The sequence below is a fragment of the Erpetoichthys calabaricus genome, chromosome 1, assembly GCF_900747795.2.
Source record: "Erpetoichthys calabaricus chromosome 1, fErpCal1.3, whole genome shotgun sequence".
Classification (NCBI taxonomy): Eukaryota; Metazoa; Chordata; class Cladistia; order Polypteriformes; family Polypteridae; genus Erpetoichthys; species Erpetoichthys calabaricus.
In genome coordinates, this window is record NC_041394.2 from 182454424 (window position 1) to 182476255 (window position 21832).

At 36.6% G+C, this 21832-nt stretch overlaps 1 protein-coding gene across 3 annotated transcripts in view; it reads left to right on the forward strand.

The window, feature by feature from the left end:
* Positions 1–20440, forward strand: part of pld7 (phospholipase D family, member 7) — a 22229-nt gene extending 1789 nt beyond the window's left edge. For 2 of the 3 annotated variants that reach the window (XM_028809563.2, XM_028809578.2), the window contains exons 2-13: positions 1–87; positions 4495–4905; positions 6740–6802; positions 6960–7132; positions 8547–8730; positions 9242–9356; positions 11072–11199; positions 14431–14631; positions 14970–15109; positions 19131–19296; positions 19694–19793; positions 19951–20440. The exon at positions 1–87 is cut by the window's left edge and continues 69 nt beyond it. In XM_028809563.2, coding sequence (XP_028665396.1) covers positions 1–87; positions 4495–4905; positions 6740–6802; positions 6960–7132; positions 8547–8730; positions 9242–9356; positions 11072–11199; positions 14431–14631; positions 14970–15109; positions 19131–19296; positions 19694–19793; positions 19951–20153 — 1971 coding nt within the window. In that variant the 3' untranslated portion in view covers positions 20154–20440. Of the gene's footprint in view, positions 88–4494; positions 4906–6739; positions 6803–6959; positions 7133–8546; positions 8731–9241; positions 9357–11071; positions 11200–14430; positions 14632–14969; positions 15110–15534; positions 15593–19130; positions 19297–19693; positions 19794–19950 lie in introns of those variants that run through there. The other variant, XM_051930769.1, reaches the window with a different exon arrangement.
* Positions 20441–21832: the final 1392 nt, after the last annotated feature.

Below are 21832 nucleotides of genomic sequence, written 5' to 3' on the forward strand. Positions count from 1 at the left end.
AAAAGTATTAAAGCTTATAGAAATCCCACATCAGAACCAGAACCTACATCAGAACCAGAACCCAACAGCAAACCTACTAAGGAAAAGGTAGGTGGTAAATAAAATATACTTGTTTTGTACATCAAAAAAAGACTGGATTTTTTCCTACTTGGAAGCACATCTTAAATTCTAAATCCATCTTTAATTTTCTGACCCTGTTTTTTAAGCTGGGACAGGGAGCCAATCCTAGCATCAGAGTATGTACCAAATGTAGCTGGGGTACTTATTCTTTGCAGAACACATTTATACCAGGCCAATTCAAAGCTGCTAGTTTACTCAATATATTTGTTTTAGAAACAGGGCAAGAATTCACAGTATTCATAGAAAATACTGTGTGAATATAAAAATGTGCCTATAAACAGGGCCCTGTTTTTCAGAAGTGGTCTAATTGGATTTTGTCCACCAGATTGGATCAATTCTTGAAAATGGGTTGTTCAAAAGATAAAAGGATTCTGAAATTTGCTTTGATCACACAATCCATTCTTGGTTTTAATTTGGATCAAACCTTCATTATGTGCTGTTGTTGTTGTTCAAAACGTTTTTGCTGATCCCAGCAAAAGTGTGGATTCACTGAGGATTTCAGGGAAAAAATGTAATAAAATTTCAAAATTGGTCAAATAATACAACATACACTATTATGAAGTATATATACATTTAAGTTAGAGTTTGCACTTGATTTGTTTAACTATCACAGTGATAAAGTAGACATTAGGCTACCTATCAAGGCTTTCAGAATTGTAAAGTTAAAAAGAAGATGGTTTTGTTCCAATAATATAGACCCTCAAATTACTGTCACTATCAAACAAAAATAATAATTGTATATTCAATTTTAACTATCCTACTTCAAGGGCAGCACGGTGACACAGTGGTAGCTCAGCTACCTCACAGTAGGGATATCAGGGTTTGCATCCCAGGTCCTCCCTATGCGAAGGACCCGGGATGCATGTCATAGCAGATGGGGATGTTGCTCCTGGTAGTGATGTTATGCAGGACAATACAGGCAAGTATTATGTTGCATGCTTCTTGTGGTTCCATTCAAAAGTAGTTAAAGTATGCAAAGTACCTCTTCAGAACTCCATTCAAGCACTCAGTTGCACATCTTGTTTTGCAGTGAACAGTGTTGAAGTGTGCTTGCTCAAGTGTGTTTGCTGCAAGAAAAGGGGTAATGAGCCATGGTAGGGGTGGGTAGGCACTATGTCCTAATATTATGGCATCTGGTCGGTGTGTTTGAAGATGTCTATATAGAGTGCTCTCCCTCAGAATATGCACAACATGGACAGACTCAGGTCATTTTATGAATTGGTTTGTGATGATGAGTTCAGCATTGCCCACAAGCTGGATGCTGATGCTGTGCTTCCCGTTTTGGTCAACATATTCCCACTGTTTCTCATGAGGTGCTTGTATATGTACTTGAGTGAAGTCAATAACCCCAATAGTACTGGACATGTTCTCAAAAAGAAAAAAACTTATGCTTGGACTGGGCAATTTGTTTATCCTTTGTAATGTATCAAATCGATTGACCAAACTGGCCAATATAACTGATACAGTTTTCACCACATCACTCACAATTGATTGGTCTACTCCAATATTCTCAGCGATAACCTGGAAGAAAGTCCCAGATGAAAAGAAGCACAGAGCAGTGAGGCCCTGTTCTTGACGTTTTGGCCTGACAAGGTGTGCAGTATACTTAATACCAGCATTCCCTAAGCAAAACCAAGCATGCAGTTCCTCAGTGGTGTTTTGTTCCAATGGTTTTGTATGCTCACCGTACACCCTTTGACAGTATCCTCTCCTATCTATGATTTATTTCAGAAATTAAATAAAATCCTGTTTATTCTTCTATAGTTTTGAAGAAGTAATCTACCCAAAGATGGGTAATTCAACTAGCTATGAATATATTAAGCTAATGCCAGCTGAGAAGAATTAGAATGGCAATGTAAGCAGTTTACATAGATTCCAGAAAAAAAAATCTTATTGGGTCATTATTATTAGGAAAATCCTCCCTGGGCACTAGACAATGTTTAGATTAACATCTATAAGCTCAAATGTTCAAAGTGTTACACATTCAGTCTTTGGCAAAACTAATGTCTCGCATCCATTCAAAAATCAAAATGCCATCACAGAGTAGAAGGCTATCTCTGCACAACATTAATTTTAAAATAAGCTCTCAACCTAAGGGAAAAAATAAAGAAAGAGCCTGAACTGGAGTTATACCTGATAATACTTTCTTCATGTAGTTATGATCTTTCTTAAAATATTTAGATTTGACTGTATAGTAGTAATAAAATTACATGTCTAAGCAGGAGATTTCATGAATTTAAAAGAGTGGTACTAATTACCATTACATTGTGCTGAAACATATTTTTTTAGCTGATGACCAAACTGTTTAGTTTTTGTTCTTTTATTTCCTGTGCCAGATTTTTGGGTTCATAATCGTAGATACTGTCATGTTAAAAAAAAAAATCAAAAGTCTTCCAGAAACCTGAATGAATAAGTGAACATTTCACTACAATGAAATAAGTGTAAACCTGTCACATTATCTGGTCACAAAATAAGGTTCAAGATAGTGGAGACTTTTTATTAGAATTTGAGGTAGGGGAGAGAGACATCATTCAAAAAATACTTGCCAATTTGAGAGTAAAATTACTTCTTTTAATGCAGGGCTAGCAAAAAGAGTTCTTGAGACAGTGGCAGTAGGTTTTCATTCTATTGATTTATGTTAATGGAATTTGACATTTAATTAGAATTCAGATTTTCTGTCAGTAGTTTCAGAAAAACAGGTAATAGTATGGAATTTATAAGGGTGCAACTTAAAAATGTAGCATTTAGTCTATTTTGATTTAATATATTCTTTTTAGTTTTTTTACTTGACTTGCTCATTGAAATTATTTGCTTTTGTATTCTTTCTTATGCAAATGGTAAATGACAACTAGGTTAAATAACAAGGCAGCTGAAAATTTTGCAACTAGCATTTTCACTTATGTGTTTTTATTTTAAAGTAAATGGCTGAAGGAAATGTTTACAAAGAATTTAGAGAAAAATATGGTTATAGATGCAAAACTGCACAGTGTTCTAATGACATTTTATTGATTTTCTCAGAGAAGTAAAATTTATGTAGTTAAGGGTTTCAGACAGAAAAGAATGAGAACAGGGAAAACCCTCTGTAAATGAATTTGAAGCCCATCTTTTAAAGTCATGCTTCAGTTGGAAAGCAGCAGTAACTACTATGTTTAACTACAGGTAATCATAATGAAAAGATCTTTCCTTTCATTTATTGGGCTTCAGGTTTAATTGTTTCTTTTCTACTATTTCTGTCTTAAGGGTTATTTTCTTGCACTGAAGTACATTCAACCTCGATGCTTTAAAATAATTCTAATTTTTTTAAAAATAAATTAGCTTCTTAGACCATAGATAATATACAGTAACAAAGAATATGTGTGGTAGTCAAGCAATAATCATGTTCACAATAATTTGTAATTTATGGAAAAACAAAGAATAAAGAAAGTGGGACTGGAATGAAACATGTTTTATTAACAAAATATATTGAGCACCACACTTATTGCATACTTTTCTGGAAAAGGAATAAACATATGTTTTAAAGACCATTTAATCTCCATTACAGGGATCACAAAGTAAACTGGGAGATATACAACATAAAAGACAAGAATCAACTTTTATTCAAAAGAGACAGAATCCTGTGAAAACCTGTGGTCCTTGCAGCCCAACCCTGTAGGATAACCTGATCTATAATCTACTCATTAGAACAGTAGTGTATTCACTCTATGACTTAATGTACAATTTGTAGTCAAACTAACCCTGCTGTAATATTTTAAAGGCAGTAATTTCTAATTAGCAACATCTCAAAATACATCCACAGTTCAAACAATTTCTTACCTTGCCATTCCAGTGTTTCATACTCAAGCTGACATGCTATTCCACTGGTTGCAATTACTTGCACCCTCTTTCTAGTTAAGAAAAATGGCCTGTTAATAGTGAAATTCCTTACTGTGGCCATTGGCAAACTAAGGTACAATGATTCACTTTCTTACAAAAAATCATAAGGCCCCAAATGGAGTCAGTATTATGGCACATTAAGTATTTAATTCTTGTGTGTGTTGTTATTGGTGTTTGGGCATCACACCTATATCCACATTTCAGATAAATAGAAGTGCACTTCCACACTAAATAATCAGATCAATGTTTTGCAAAATATTTACCTTATTCTATAATGGTGATGTTACCTAAATTGTTACCTTTTACAATTTTGGTACCCCTTTATGGTAGTGCATGTGTTCTCTAGATATACTGTAAGAACTACCCTGACCTTTCTGTGTCCAATACCTGGTTATGCAACCAAGCAAACTTCTTTTTATAATTGCTGAACCAAATATTTTGATATTTTGTTAACAACTTTGAAGGTGTAATGTTTTTTTTTTTTTTACATTATTCTTAAAGGAAAAACCTGATGAAGATCCAAGGGAGATTGCTCCAGCCAGGGTGCATTCAACAAAAATTCCTACTTACCATGGGTCAACAGTGAAAATTCCCCTTCCAATGCAGATAACAGCAGCAGAACCAAGAGTTATGCTAGGATTTAGGGTTCCTATGAAATTAGACAGAAGAGAAATCATACCCGAGACAACCAGATTGGACAGCCCCTCCTCAGATCAAGGGGCAACACTGAAAGGAACTGAAGATGTACAGGAAAAACTTGTTTCTCCACCTGAAGAAACTGTAAAACATATTCCAATCCTCTCAGAATCAGTCTTGGAAGAAAAAGTCAAAGATGAAAGTACTAAGCTTGACACAGAAATCTTACAGCCACGTACTAAACAGGACAGACTGGCTAGAGGAAAATTTGCTAAGGTAAGTGCAGAAATTCAAGAACACAAACTTAGATTTGTGATGATCAGCATTGGTTCATTGTGCACTTGTGTCAACATGTTGTCTGCAGCATTTTTCCTTTGTGTAAAAATAACATTGGTTTAGTATCAGTAATTTTTAGCCTAACAAAATAAAGAAAAGCACTTTAGAAAATCATTTTAAAATGCTTGTGGCAACTAAAATATTAAGTTAAGATAGGAGGTATCTGCACATTTTGTGAATTTTATTAGCTGTTAAAATATTAGTTTAATTCAAATTTTAATAAAATTTCACAGTCAAGGAATTCCGTTTTTTATTGTTTATTAGTTTTTCATTATTTTGTACATGAGAACATTGTAGTATTTATAATGAAACTCAGCAGTATATGATTTAATAATTCAGATAAAATGGCAAAATGTACACTTAGTATCTTCAAAGCCCAACTCAATTTTGCAATGAAAACCTATGTGAAATTTTACAGGTTAACAAATTAACTTTAAAGTGATATATTTTAGGTTAAAAAGATTGTAATGGAGCCTGTTTCTTCGCACACATTGTTTTGATATAGGAAGATGAGTATGCTTTGTTTTGCTCAAATAAGCTTTGAATTTGTAATACAATGGCGTCAACGAATCTGACATTTGCAAAAAGATATTACTGGGCTGCTACTTATCAGTTTGTGTAGTTTTGCCATGCTTACAATTATTGAACCCTAATTTAATTGTGGTGTATATTATGTGAAATTTTCACATTCTCTTGTTTGCATGGGTTTTTTTCCATGGACTCCAATAGCATCAATGAGATGGAATTGGCAAAGTTTCACAAGGTAGTTGATGTGTCCTGCAGTGGACTAGGATGCTGTCCGGTGCTACTTCTTACTTAGACATAAGAGCTGCCATTGTTACATCAGAATTCAAGTCTCTGCAAACCACAGTTGAGAAAAGCAGGTTCATAATATGAATTAATTTAAAATATTGTGTGCTAGGCCGTCCTAAATTAGGTGAAACTGAATAAATATTGCATTTTGCTATGGTATTTTTGACTGTACATGTATACTGTATTAATGACCAAAAAGATTAAAGAGTTGTCTGATGTTTTATATTATAAAATTAGAATGCTTGTGCCAAAAATGTGTTTTCTGTTTTTTTTCTTTGACCTCTGTTGACTGTCTTAAGGAACAAAATTGGTTTGGCATAAATTGTGGCTTCAGGGCAGATACGTATCTAGTTGATACTAATGCCATTGTTGTATTTGTTTGCATCTTGCTCTCCAGTATCTGGAGAAAGATCCATGCAGACATGGGAAGAACATCCAAACTCTGTAAAGAGAACTGTATTTATACAATTGTTGATCCTGAATGTAATAGGAGAATTGCATCTGCAATTCCTGTATGTTTCAGGGGTGTTATTTAACTATAGATTTCCTTTGAGAAAATTAAATATTTCTTGTCTCTTTTACAGTATATAAGGAAAAAAAACAATATATTCCTGTTTTTAAAAGACTTTTACAATATATATATATATTGAAAAAGACCTCCATTTTAAATGAAATATTTTGTTTTATTGTTTCAGATGATGTTGTTAAATAGAAAAACAGAATGAAGCTTAACATCGCTACAAGAAGAATAGCAGAAATAGTAATAAGGCCAAGAATGCCATGTCTTTAGTATATTGTACTAATGCTTGCTAAGTATAGTCTTAAGTTTGTTCAGTTGTAGGTTTAAGTTATAAATTATGTTAGAGTTCTCATTTAGCTTTTACATAATACTTGTGTGATGCTTCCTGAAGATTGTTTTTTATTTGCTTGTTTTTCTTTTTTTTTGTTTATATAATTACAGCCAAACACTATAACAACTCTGAAAAACTTAAAACCCGTGACTGCAGGACACACAAAAAAGAGGGTAAAACATAATGTCTTTCTGAAAATTATAAATGTTATGTAACTTGTTTAAATAGCATTAAAATATTAATCCAACTGTCCTTTCTTCAACACAATAGTACATTAAATAATTTCCAATGAGTAAAAGTGGAAATCAATGTATATTAATTTCTTTTCAGTGCTTGTCATTTTTGTGGCTATTCTTTCTACCAATACTTGGAGTGATTTTGTGGTATTATGAAATTCCAAGATCTGGCAAAGCCCTCCTTCAAGAGATGTCATTTGTCTCGGACCCATCCATTTTTGTAGGCATGTTTATGGGTCCAGAAGAGCTTTGTGAATCTGACTGCGGGTAAGTGTCTTAGACTCGAATTGCTGTATTAGCAAGGATGCAAATACTTGAATTAAGGAGTTGAAAAAAGCACAATATGTACACTACATTGTTTTGTGGTGAATTTATGGATCCTGGGCAGTTTTTTTTCCCTGTTGTTAGCCTTTCAACCTATTTACCTATCTATTCATGTTTTTTTCCTCATGTGTTGTTGAACATGCATAATTTGTCATTTTTGTAAAAGTGAAACAGGCAGATGATCAGATCTTTAGAATATTATTTAAAAAAATATATGTGTAAAACATTGATTTGCTTTGGTTGAATGGGCAGTCCAGGGTAATAACAGTGTGTACTACTGCATATTTGCATCTTTTTGCAAACCTGATCTATTAAATGTTTCACTACCCGAATATGCATATACTGTATGGAAACCAGGAGTTCTTTGTACATGCATTTGGACAAGTGCTTGTTCAGTTGAGCATTTAGTTTGAGTGAGGGAGAAGAGCAACAAGAAGTGTTTGAAGCATATTGCTCTTTAAGAACTAAGCAATTGTGATTGGCATCCGAACCACAGCCATATGATCCTTATCCCTTAATCCAAGTTGAAGCCATTACAGGGAGAACTTGTCAATGACAGTATCTCTCTTGAATGCAAGCAAGCAAAAAAAGTCCCTCTTGAATTCTGAAGTAAGCTGCTCAAAAAGTTTTTAAATGTTTGAACTGAACTTGCAATTCTTTTAGTAGCACTGCCTTCCTGAGCGACTCTGGCCACTGCAGTTGTGAAAATATTTTTATTCTTTCACACTTCCCTCAGTAAACAACTTTGACATATTTATTTTGACAAATGAATTTTACTACTGTATTGAAAAGCAATCATGAAGAGGGCCCTCCATTTACTTTTCTAAGTTTTAGAATTTTTTTTTTTTCCCCAAACGGTTTATGTACAACGTAAGCTATGTAAAACCATCATGGTAGTGGAGGTCTAAGCAATTGCCATGATTGTCTGATGGTTAATACTGCTCGTATATAGATAAATATGTTTTAAGGTTTCCTTCATTTAATAACTGTTCATATACAGTACTCTACAATTTTAATGCAACTTTTTTTCTGTTTGTATTTATTTATTATATCGATATTTTATACTTTTGTCCAACACAGTAGAAGTATAATGTGAAAAATATCTTTGTTTAACAAGCAGGTTCAGAAATAAATGAACATTCATAATTTTTTATACCTTTTAATGCATTAAGAATGAGAAATTTCAATTAACTGTAATTTATAAGAGTAAAATTATTGTTAATATATTTTTATCTGTAATGGTATTAGTTTACTATCAAAAGCTACCTTTACAAACATCTTGGTTTGCCTTTTAAAGATTGTGAGTACTTAAACACATAAAATATATTCTTTAAAACTCTTAATTATTCCTTGTTAGCTTTCAGCTGGTTGAGAGCATACCTACTGGGCTTGAATACGCAGAAGGTAGCCCTCTGTATCCATCCATATTTCAAGCATGGAAGCATCTTTTAAATGAAGCTAATGGCAGCGTGGACATTGCAGCTTTTTACTTTACATTAAGAGATACAGAATTGGAAAACTTAGATCCTTCAGCTGATCAGGTATTTTTAATGTGTGACTCACTGATATACATTAAATTGATATACATTCAATTTATCAGTCTATAAAGTAACCAGTAAGTGTATTTTTACTCTGTGGTATATCTTTTATGAGGTACAATTTTTCTGTATTTTAGTATAACATATAAATATATATGAATATTAAGTAATTTACTACAGCAAAGACCAGTGTTTTAGACTATTCTGAGTGCTAAAGATTACATTAAAACACATATCTGATTCAGCATTTAGTGACCAGCAGTCCCAAAATGAAGAATACTGGGTTGTCAACTTAAATGTTAGTGAAAAATATTTGGTTTCAGAAATGTATATAGGAATATTGCCATACACAATATTATAAAAATACCTGAAGAGGTTGTTAGCTATGATTAACACTTTTGAATAACATCTCCTATAATTTTGTTATAACTCACTTTGTTGTTTTTCAAAGAGTGTATTTAACTCCATTATGCTGTTTATTTTAAAAATGTTTTAATGATTGCTCTTTTCAAAGGGCAGGCAGATCTTTGAAGCACTCTCTCAGCTGCAGCCTCGGGGAATAAAGCTAAGCATAGCAGTCAACAGTCCACAGTCTTCAGACCAGGACACCACAAGTCTTTCTGATACAGGTGGGAACTATTTATTTTTGTGTTTTACCTTATTTATTCAAAATGTGCTTAGAGATATTCACCACCTTGCATTTTTCTTAAATCAGTCTCCAAATCAAACAAAGATGTACAAAAAAAATGTTTGTCCCATTATTACTAAGAAATGCTAATTTCTGCAGTCATTTCTTTATGAAACATTATTCCACCCTTTTATAATGCACTGTGCCTTCTGAAAGCACAGTGCTCAGTAGCTGTCCAGTCACATAGCCCTCTGCATCATTATAGTATTATTGTTTCGTAATGTTAGTAAAAAAAAAAAAAAACATGAAAATTCCATCCTGACCTGCCTGAGGCGTTTGCCTTGTGGCTGGCCCTGGATGCTACAATATTTTTTAACACATTAATACGGCAGGTGGTAGTAGACCTTGTATGGTAGCCCATTCGGGATACCTGCAGGGGTGCTTCTGAGTTGGAGTCTGGAAGTGCAGGTTTTTCAGGGTCCCTGGGTACCGATAGAGGGTGCTGTTGGGGGAGGACCTCCCTACTTTCTTTTATGGTCCAGAACTGCTTCCAGGAAGACCTGGCATAGCACTGGAAGCATTCCCAGGTCCGGCTTAAAGTGAGCCCGCTGCCTCACATAAATGAGTCAGAGTCAGGACACAACACTGAATGGAGGACAGAAGGAGGAAGAATTAATTATTTTTGTCATTGTGCAACTGGTTTTTGGAAGTCTGATTGTTGGATTTGCCCTGAGGTTTAATAAATACCTTTTATTTAAACCTACGAGTGTGTCAGATATTACTTTGTCTAGGGTTTATATAAATATGAATGGAAGTGAAGGTCTGTGATATGGTTTGTGTATTTGTAGCTTTAAATCCACAAAGGGAGAAAATGAATAGCGTATCTTAAAACAATTTTTTTTTCCTAAGCTTTAGATTCATACCAGGAATCATCATCAGAGGAACGTGATTAGACTTACAAGAATTCGAGGCAATATATAGCAAATAAGGAGGGGAGGGTAGGTGGAAGTGAGAGGGGGATTGATGAGGTGGTGTTTAGAGGGTGTTGGTTATAAAGTCTTATTTATTATTTACATGGTCAGTTTTAAGATATGTGATTAATTTTCTCCCTTTGTGGATTTCCAGCTACATGTACTCTTTGCATTTATTTGACAGTAAACTGTTTCAACCATTCTATGATCTGCTCCTCACAAACTGAGGGCACCGTGGCGGATGTTAGCAGATTGCTGGCCAACCACAAGCGTTACCTGGTAGGTAACCACCCATACAATCAGATTGTGACACAGACTACGAATGCCGTGAATGTAATTACCCCGATCTACATGCTGTCAAATAAACGAACCACACGCCGTGGCGCAACGTTAGGGGCATCGCCTCTGGCGCTGACGTCCGAGGTTCGATTCCCGAGAGTGAGTGCAGTGGAGTGTGTACACCTGATGAGCCCAGAATGAGGGCGAAACACGTGTCGTGTACTCTTTGCATTTATTTGACAGTAAACTATTTCAACCATATATAAATATGTATATAAAATGCAAACTTTGTAGTGTGATATAAAGAATCAATATTCAGTTTTAAATACACCAAAATATCAAGTACACAGAAAAAGGCCTTAATTTGTTTCGTCGCCAACTGCATTTCTAGGGCTGCTTTGTCAGAATGCTGTTGTTTTTAACAATAATAACAATGTCTCATGCAATCAACTTATCTATTCTTCAGGTGCTGAAGTGCGTAATGTAGATTTAAAGGCGCTGACTGGTGGAATCATTCATACAAAGTTGTGGGTTGTGGACAAAAAACATGTTTATGTTGGCAGTGCAAATATGGACTGGCGATCTCTAACACAGGCAAGAATATATTGACACTAGTTAATGTTTCTAAGTAGCAACTAGTTTGATACAAACTGTAAACCATAGCTTATAATGTATTTTGCTGGTGTAGACTCTAAACTGTTGAAAATGAGGATATTTGGTAATTATTTTTGGAGCTATGTATAATAATCCTGCCAAGTTGTTATCTAATAATTACATTGCTGTTAGCAGTTCCTTGAAATAAGGCACAAGTTGTCAGGGTGACAGAGGAACTTTACAGAGAAAAATAAAATGACGAAAGTACAAGGGACGTTCAGAAGGTTTCCGCACTTTTTTTAACTATATTTATTAAGAATTTCAAAAAATAGATTGCATCACTTTTCTACATAGTTACCTTCGTTTGTGATTACATTTTCCCAGCGTTGTACCAACTTTTTAATGCCCAATTACTACTCCTCCCGCCTTCACCGTTTCCAATGAAAATATAAAAGTGCGGAAACTTTTTGAATGCCCCTAGTAGAATTGTACTGTACATGGTAATCTATTAAGCATCAGCTTACTTGACATATAGAGAAGATATGTATTGTAATTGGCTAGCCCTACCCATTCACTTTTATGTGTGAATAGCATAGCTGAATGCTATCTAGGTGGCCTATATAGGTTACAATGCTAAAGAAGCATTTTTTTTTTTTTACTTTGTAACTTAACATAATTCACAATAAGATTTAGTTGGGTGGCTTATGAAGGCTAACCACTATATATATATGAATCAGGTTTTACATGACTTGTACCCTTATTTTTACCCCTTTAGAATGGCTATTTAAATTACCAATAACATAAGTTCAGTAAAGTGTTTAGGCTTTTAGTGCTATGCATGTATCAAAAAACCCTATTCTGAAACCACCAAAGTGATGCAGAAACATCTATCTCTTGGTTTGTTTATTGTATTGGAAAAAAGCAAAATACTAGGTTTTTAGCCACTTTAGAGAAGTTTTATTTCTGTTTTTCCCCTATGGGTTCTTTTCTTAATTTCTTTGTTTTTTTAACTTTTCTTTTCCTGTTTGAATGAGGGAAACACACAGGAACAAGTCATTTGAGCCATCAAAATAATATCCAAGAACACATTTTGCATGTTGTAGGCAGGGCATGATCAGTCTCTTAAGTGTATTTTGCCACTGCAAAGAGAGAGTAAACATGGTATTAGGACTTCTAGTCAATTCTCCTGGTCTCTTCTGTGTCCCAATATATTTCCTTGTAACAAAACCATATATAAAACACCCTTAAAACAATAGATTAACCTGCTAGAACATGTTTCCTCCTCAACAGAAATACTTTTTGTATCGAATAGTGGGTTAGAACAGATTGAATGTCTTGTTTCTATGTATGATGTTACAAATATGGACCATTTAGTTAATAAATAGATAGAAAGATAGATAGATAGATACTTTATTAATCCCAACGGGAAATTCACATACTCCAGCAGCAACATACTGATACAAAAAACAATATTAAATTAAAGAGTAATAAAAATTCAGGTAAACAATAAAAAAAAAAAAAAAAGACAATAACTTTGTATAATGTTAACGTTTACCCTCCCGGGTGGAATTGAAGAGTCTCATAGTTTGGGGGAGAAACGGTCTCCTCAGTCTGTCAGTGGAGCAGGACAGTGACAGCAGTCTGTCGCTGAGGCTGCTCCTCTGTCTGGAGATGACACTATTTAGTGGATGCAGTGGATTCTCCATAATTGATAGGAGCCTGCTGAGTGCCCATTGCTCTGCCACGGATGTCAAACTGTCCAGCTCCATGCCTTCCTCACCAGTTTGTCCAGGCATGAGGCGTTCTTCTTCTTAATGCTGCCTCCCCAGCACACCACCGCGTAGAAGAGGGCACTCGCCACAACCATCTGATAGAACATCTGCAGCATCTTATTGCAGATGTTGAAGGACGCCAGCCTTCTAAGGAAGTATAACCGGCTCTGTTCTCTCTTACACAGAGAATCAGTATTGGCAGTCCAGTCCAATATATCATCCAGCTGCACTCCCAGGTATTTATAGGTCTGCACCCTCTGCACACAGTCTCCTCTGATAATCACGGGGTTCAGGAGGGGCCTGGGTCTCCTAAAATCCACCACCAGTTCCTTGGTTTTGCTGGTGTTCAGGTGTAAGTGGTTTGAGTCGCCTCATTTAACAAAGTCCTTTATGAGGTTCCTATACTCCTACTCCTGCCCACTCCTGATGCAGCCCACGATAGCAGTGTCATCACTGAACTTTTGCATGTGGCAGGACTCCGAGTTGTATCGGAAGTCCGATGTATATAGGCTGAACAGGACCAGAGAAAGTACAGTCCCCTGCGGCGCTCCTGTGTTGCTGACCACAATGTCAGACCTGCAGTTCCCGAGACGCACATACTGAGGTCTGTTTGTAAGATAGTCCACGATCGATGCCAACAGGTATAATTCTACTCCCATCTCTGTCAGCTTGTCCCTAAGGAGCAGAGGTTGAATGGTGTTGAAGGCGCTAGAGAAGTCCAGAAACATAATTCTTACAGCACCACTGTAAGGATGGTAGTAGTTAGCCATGTTTCGCAAAAACACAACAAACTGCATTCTCTGTAGGTCCTGACATTTTTCACCAGCGCAGCCAGTTTGTCGATCTTATTTGATATTGAGTTCACATTTCCCAGGATCACAGAAGGCACCGAAGGCTTAAAACGCCACTTTCTTGCAAGCCGCTTCATTTTTAGCTTAGTGCCGGCTCTGCTGCCACGATACCGCCTTCTTACCTCGTCGGGTAAATAGGGAACCACACTGACAATGGCATTTGTTCTCAGCGCTTGAAGTTGACTACTTGAATAGACGAGTCTCTGCGTGTAAAAATCCATGTCCACGTAGTAAAAGTAAGTGTCCAGGGAACTAATCCACATAAAAGAAAGTGATAGGAGTGATCAATAAAAAAAAGAAAAAAAAGGTAGAAAAATAAAGTTGTACACGGAGCTGCTGAAAAGGCTGCCACTCTCGGCGGCGCCAGAGTCGTGAGTCATCATAATGTAAAAGCAGTCAAGAGCATAAGTTAAGACTAGTGATGTTTTCCAAGATTTTAGCTAAGAAGCACATTTATAAAAACATGCTGCTAAAATGTTTATATTCTTTACTAAGTATTCTTTCAGTTATTATCATTCTATCCTGTACATTACCTGACACTTTGAATGGTTTTATGATAAACATTGCTCATCATTTATGTTTGCTATAAATGTTTGTCTTCCTACCAGGTAAAGGAATTAGGTGCCACAGTTTATAATTGCAGCTGTTTGGCACATGATATGGAGAAGATTTTCCAGATGTACTTTTATCTGGGAAAGAAAGATCACTTCATTCCAGCGCTCTGGCCTACTGAATATACTGCGGATTCCAGTAAAGAGTATCCTCTTAGCCTTAAGCTTAATGGTGTTCCATCAAAAGTATACTTATCGGTAAGCATCCAATAGGCTGAGATGTTATGAATATGTTAAAAGATAAACTATTTCATTTTTAATATTTTTATAATCCCCTTTTTGTGTGCAGTCTTGCAATTATTGTCAGTCAAATACGGTATAACCGGATGTAAATCTGTTTTATTGACCCTTTTTGCATTGATTGAGACTTAGAAGGTGAAAAATGAGGAAATATGTTGGCCTAATTAAAAATAAGAAAGACATGGGAAGAGAAATCCACAGAGAACAAGGAATACAATGTAGAAATTATTCAAATAAGCACAAAATATTCATATTGTACCACCAAATTAAATTACTTGCCTGTTTTTCTGTCCCAGAGTGCCCCTCCTTCTCTCTGTGGAGATGGTCGCACTGATGACTTGACTGCAATTATTGATGTCATCCAAGATGCTCAGAAATTCATCTACATTTCTGTCATGGACTATTTACCAATGTCTGAATATAGCACACCCAAAAGGTATTACAGTATGTGTGTTTATATACCCTAGTTATTTCAATATTGAAAATATCGATTAAAGTACTGTCTCATTTCTTTATTTTAATAAGGATTATAGAGGAAAAAGAAACTTTATACTCTTGATATTTTAGTTGAGCTTGTCATACAAATTAGTGTGATTAGCATGTTGGCAAAGAAAAGATAAATATATCTATGATGGCATGACAACTATTTGTACACAAAAGGGCTATAAATATTACATACATCACCAGTCATAGTTTCATAAAAACAATACATATTGTTTAATTTGGTTAGGTTAAATGCCACTGTTTAGTTAACCTATCTAATTTCATAAGAGGCATATCAGGATCAGTTAAATAGTTAGAACTTTTCTAAGTAGCCAATTAATGTGGTTTATTTAATTTAATTATATCTTTCGACTGTAGAATGCATATGCAAGTGAGATGGCAGTGTGTTGGAAGCACATAATCATCACCTCAGCTTATAAATGTAAGAAGGTGCAGTCTACTTTGGACAAGTAAACAGTAACTTTTTTAAAAGCTAACTGTGGTGTTTGTACTTTATTAATACGAATGATTCACTCAAATGTACAGAAGGAAAATACATTAATAACCAACTGCATTGATTTAAAGCTACTATTATGTACAGAAAATGTACTACAATTCCGTTATTTATCATAGAACTAACCCTAATATGTACATTGAGATGACTGTCTTGCAGCTAGTGAACTTGTTGTATCTTTTGCATTTGAGGAGCTTCAGCTATAAACATATTATCTTTTAAAATAATTATAAACTTGGCCAGTAAACAAATATTGATTTCAGTGAACTAGAAACATAACTGTAAACCTAATAGTATACAAAGTTTGACAGATGGCCAGAGCCATTATCGAGCCAGGGCACTGGCTGGGTGGAAGGACCGAGGGAGAGACTGTATTTAGGACATTATCTTCCCCAAGACGTTAGAGGACAACACCCCAACCCAACGGTTGCTACAGCACCATAGATCCCTGTAGGGCATGCCGGAAGTTGTAGTTTGGAGCAGCCCTATTGGGCTCCTAGGGTTCCACCAGGGGATGCTGCAGGTGCAGCTGAGTCCTTAGAGGAACCGCTTCTGCCACACCCCATAAGTGCAGCCACAAGAATGGTCAAGAAACACCAAGAGCACTTCTGGGTGCACTATAAAAGGAGCAGCCTCACCATCAGTCAAAAGCCAGAGTCGGGAGGTAGAAGACAAAGCTTGTGGGAGTAGGAGTAGAGAAAGAGAGGAAGAAAGAGGAAGAAAAGGATTGTGTTATATATATTTGGTGCTTTGTACTGTGCTGTGTAGTGGGAAGCAAAAGAAAAACGCTTCCCCACTTAAATAAAGATGTCTTGTCTGGCAAGCTTTGTGTCTCAGCCTGTCTGTGGCGGGGTTTGGGGAGCGGTATACCCCCAGGTGGACCACAAAAATAATAACATAGCCATTGAAGATAATAGTATTAATGTGCCTGTGTTGTGGGTGGGATGTGGGGGGGGTCCCTTTGGGCTTTTATGCACATTCATGTCATGTGTGGTCTCCAGGGGGTGCTACAGCTCCTCAAAATCTCAACACAACAGACTCTGACACAAGTTCTCATGAAGTAAAGAGGTGTATTGTGTGAAACTCTTAAAAGTAATAGTTTCCTACATCACAACCACAACTCTGTTTTTCTGCTTCTCTCTGTCTCCTTCTCCTCCACTCCTTTTGGAAACTTTGTCCTTCGCCTCTCCAGCTGAGGCAGGCTTCTGCTTTTATCCAAAATTCAGAAGTATTTCCAGTTTACTGAAACTGTGGTTTGGGAGTACATCTGGGTGAGGCTGGAGCCAACAAAGCAGGGCTCACAAATCACTTCAGTGCCCCCACAGAACCCAACTGTGTTGAGCCAATGAACTTCAGTTCCCAACGTTCCAAGTAGGAATCTAGGTGGCAGCCCTCATGGATTTCGGTACCACCACAGAGTTCCGGGGGAGTCAATGTCCTGTGCAGATTGTCTTCCCCTGTTCTTCCACGCCATAGACATCCCGGCCAGGTAAGGATCTCAGTAAAGTTCTGGCTGGGATGTCTGTCCTTGTGGGGTATCCCTGGCAAATGATATAATATTGATCAGGGGCAATATTACATATGATGCACAAAAGGATCGAGGCTTACTTCTATTGTCATGTATATAGTCAAAAAAAAAAAGATAAGGGGCTGGGAGCAATAGATCACCCCTCCTGACACAACTGTGTTGCTCCTGGCTGGTCCTGGATCAGAGGACATCCCTTCTGCCTGTATTTCTGTCTCACTTTTTGCTTCTAGTGAAGCAACACCTACTCATAGCCATAGTGCCTGGCACTGACACTCAGTGTTTATAGAGTGCTTGCTAACCGTTGACCTTTGCATCTTCCTTGAAGTTGGCCAAGCTTTCTCTGTCCATTTGATACCTGACTGAAGACACCAAACGTAATCATGTCTCTTTTTTCCTTTTAAGGACACCGCCTCTTCTTTAGTCATTCATTTACCCAATTGGTTAGTGCTGCTGTTTGGCTCATTAATTGCTTCTGCTTTATCCTTTTGTTTGCATAAAACATGCTCTCACTACATCCATAAGCTAACACAGTACAACACCCTAGTACTAATGAAATCAGTGAAAGTGTTTTTGTGATTTTGGGGTATTTAGTTTTTCTATTGTAATGAAGGTTTTTTACCCCTAAATATTAATATATTGAAATGTCCTTTCTTAGTGGATGCCTGCTGCCCTAAATGTACTATCTTGCTAAATTTCAGCTTTTGCTAAATAGTATTTTGTTTGATAAGTGTTTGAGTCAGTCAACTTTAAGAGAGAGAGACTATAGAGGAGCAGGTTTCTGGCAAGTGGTTAGTACTGCTGGCCCTGCCTCCCAGAAATTGGCTGTGACCACCAGGGGGCACTTCAGCTTGCCAAACCCGACACAAACAGACACCAGGCCTAAGTTCAGCAGCCCACATGGGTTTCATTCAGAGGGGAACAATTCCCAAACTGTTTCCCACAGCAGTACAAAAGCACCAATAATAAAAGCAACACTTTCTGTTCTTCCTTTCTTTCCTTCCACCCCCGGCAAGCTTTGTCTGACTCTGGCTCCTTGAGTAGTGGCAGGCAACTCCTTTTAAGTAATCCCCCGGAAGTACTTCCAGGTAACGCTTGTCCCAGGAGCACTTATAGGTAAGGCTGGAGCCCCATGAAGTAGGGCTCCCCAGTCCCTGCAGCGCCCCCTATTATCACCCACGCCACCCAACAAGGCTGAGACACAGAACTCTAATTCCTATGATGCTCTGTGGGAAACTGTAGAGCTGCCATCTAGTGCTCTAGGGGAGATAATGCCTTATGCATGCTCCCTCCCACCGTCCTTCCGATACGGAGGTGTCCCTGCTGGGTGAGAGCACCAGCCTTTCCTCATATTGTTTAAGTAGGTTATGAAAATGGACAGTTTGTAAAGGAGGACTAGAAAACTTTAGCTAGTACAGATCCTGGAAAGTGAGATTGGGAAAAAAACCTGCAGAAGCAGTTTCTTTATTTATGCCAGTTAAAGTGGAGATACAAATACTAAAGACAAGAAGATAAATGTAAAAATGTTTCTTGGTAGACTATTCAGTAAAGGCAGTAAGCAATACATTTCCAAAATAGCTTAGTGATTAATTTGTTATAAACAATTGTAAAGTTTTTAATTTGAAGTTACAGTGACACGATTGCAAACATCAGTGGATTTTGCAGGTTTATTCCAGTCTTACATCAAGTACAAGAAACTCAGGGTAATTTTGTCATTTAGTGCTTTGAATCAACATTTTATCTATTAAGTAATATTGAATATGCATTGAGTAAGCTATACTCTGTGTATATTCATAGTCCTATCTTATTGAACTTTGAATTAATGATTTCCACAATCTTTACGTTTGTATTAGGTTTCAATAACGTGTATAAAATGAATCATTTTCAAATATAACAAAGAAAAGTTATGTTCTATATTTTTGTATTGCATTTCAGGTTCTGGCCAACTATTGACACTCAGCTTAGAGTTGCTGCTTGTGAGAAAAGAGTACAAGTGCGTTTGCTAGTGAGCTGCTGGGAGCATTCATATCCTCCAATGTTTGTCTTCCTTGAGTCCTTGGATGTTCTAAAACAGAAACCACTGGAATGCAAAATAGAAGTGGTGGGTCTAATTTATCCAGTCTATATTTATAGAAATGTTTTACATATATATGAATGGTCCTCCTATATTCTTCAAATAATGGTATAAATGTAACAGCAAACTTAAATAAATATACAACATATATACTATGTATATATAGTCACTCTTTCTTCAAGGAACTGCCTTAGAACCGTTTTGTGAGTCGATCTTACTAAGTATCAGTCTCATATCCCAAATTGCTACCTGTAAAATTATAAAATATGGTAAAATACCAAAGGTAAGACAATCATCAGTTTTCATTTGCTATATTCATACTGGACTTTAAGTTTTGGGCATGGATCAGTAAAAGGTAAGCATCTTTGACTTAAACTGTATATTATGTGAACTCATGGTATTTACAAATTTCTGCTTTTGCCAGAAAATATTCCATGTTGGCCCTAATCCTGACCAAAGGAAGATTCCCTTTACCAGAGTGAATCATGCCAAGTACATGGTGACTGACAGAGTAGCTTACATAGGTAAGCCAATTTGTTCCTTAAAATGTATTTAGATACTGTTGCTTTAATCACGACTAACAATGGTTTAAAAGTTTATAGCTTCTAATCTTTACTGGATACTGCCATATTTCTGTTACATTTTGGTCATAAAGGATACAATTCTTTTGTCATTTATCAGGAACCTCTAACTGGTCCGAGAGTTACTTCACTCAAACAGCTGGAGTTGGAATCGTGATAAACCAGACAGACGCTAGTGTGACTGAAGACCAGGCCACTGTGCAAAGCCAACTAGAGGCTGTTTTCCTTAGGGACTGGAATTCAAATCATGCTGTTTCCTTGGAAAAGGAGTACAGTAAAAAATGTCATGTTCATCATAATTAAACAATTATTGCTAAATAGTAACAGTGTGAAATCTTAGAAAATGTAATTCTATCGTGTGCCAAAGTCTCTTGCATTTTCACTGCTGTTTAGAAATGCATAGTTCTCCACCTACAGGGCTTCATGTGGCTTTGCATTCATTATCTAGTAATCTCAGTGCCAATACATGCTTCAAATGAAATTCTTTACAGAAACTGTTTCTTTTATACATTTTATTTAGTTTTGGTAGTTACATCATGTGAAGAATACAGAATATACATAACTTCTAAAGTTAAAAACTACAGCAAAAGTTCAAGATACAGGTAGTAGTCTTTATCACTTTTCATATGTGTCATTTGCTTGGTGCTTCATGGAATAATTATTTGAGCCCTCTTTGCTTATTTTTAACATTTATCATTGCGACCACTTTCGTGGGTTTTTTCATTTTACTTCTATGGCTCAGGAACTTTGACTAGCATCTCAGGAATATTGATTTGTGCCAATTCTATCTTAAAATGATTATCTTGAAAGTTAAAGAAATACAGGTGGAATCCAGTTATAACGAAACTCACAGGACCAATAAAAATATGTGCCGCCGGTGATTCGTCGTGTCCAACGGCAGCGGCGCAAGGACAGCTGCGTAGCGTCTGGTAAACAGTAAACTAAGTAAGGGCAAAGTAATTGGTTGGCCTCGGCAAGATCAGGGTTACCGCGCACCGTGCTTGTTGCGCAATGAACATTTAATACTAGGCTTTGATCTGGTCTTCCTCACACTCTCCTGATCTCTCATCTCCAGACCGCGTCTGCCACAGCAGAGATTACGAGCAGCTGTTCCACTTCTAATCTGAAGATGGTAGCTAAAGCAGGAAGATTACCCGTGCCGCGGCTCCCAACAGATCATATTCTGAATGAAGTCTTGAGACTACCTACCTTCTCTATACAGTAATAAAGTACATCTTTTCCTTGAAAACTTGGACTTACCTTCCTGACTCTCGTGCAACTGTGACCCAAATTTGACAACACCTGTATAAAAAACTGCAAAAATATTTTATCTGACAATGAGACGTTAGATATAACTTTTCCTGTAGAAATACAGTATGGAAATATAGAATGAAAGCTAGACAGATGTATTTTTTAAAATAGAAATACGGGTATGAACAATGAAAACTAGACGTTGTATGTAACTGTTTTCAATAGAAATACACGTACAAAAACGACGTTAGATGAAGATTAAGGCGGCACGTCATTTTTCTTCATTCTGATATCAACGTTTTCCAGGATTAATTTTCCTTTCAGCGTAAAGTAACGCCGTTTCTCATTTTTTTTGTTCATTTCAAATAAAAGTGCTATGAACTTCGAATAGTACGGTATTCGCACACAAAACAACTGCTCACACGGACGCTCGGTGGAGCAAAGACTCAGAATTCGGCTATGTGTATGATGTCGCATCTGCACTCGTAGAGACTGCCCGTGGCCGGAAATTTCACAACAGACTGTCTCTCTCTTTGAGCCATCCTGTTGCAGGGGTTCCAGGACTCGGCATTAAGTATTTTTTGCATTGCATTACCATCTTCGGTGGACATTTTTGGTCGAACAAATGTTCGTTATACTGAGATTTACATTTCGTTAAAACGAGATTCGTTTAACATGATGTTCTGTGAACGTTTGTCCGGGCCCAAAAAAAGTATTTGTTATTCTGAAAA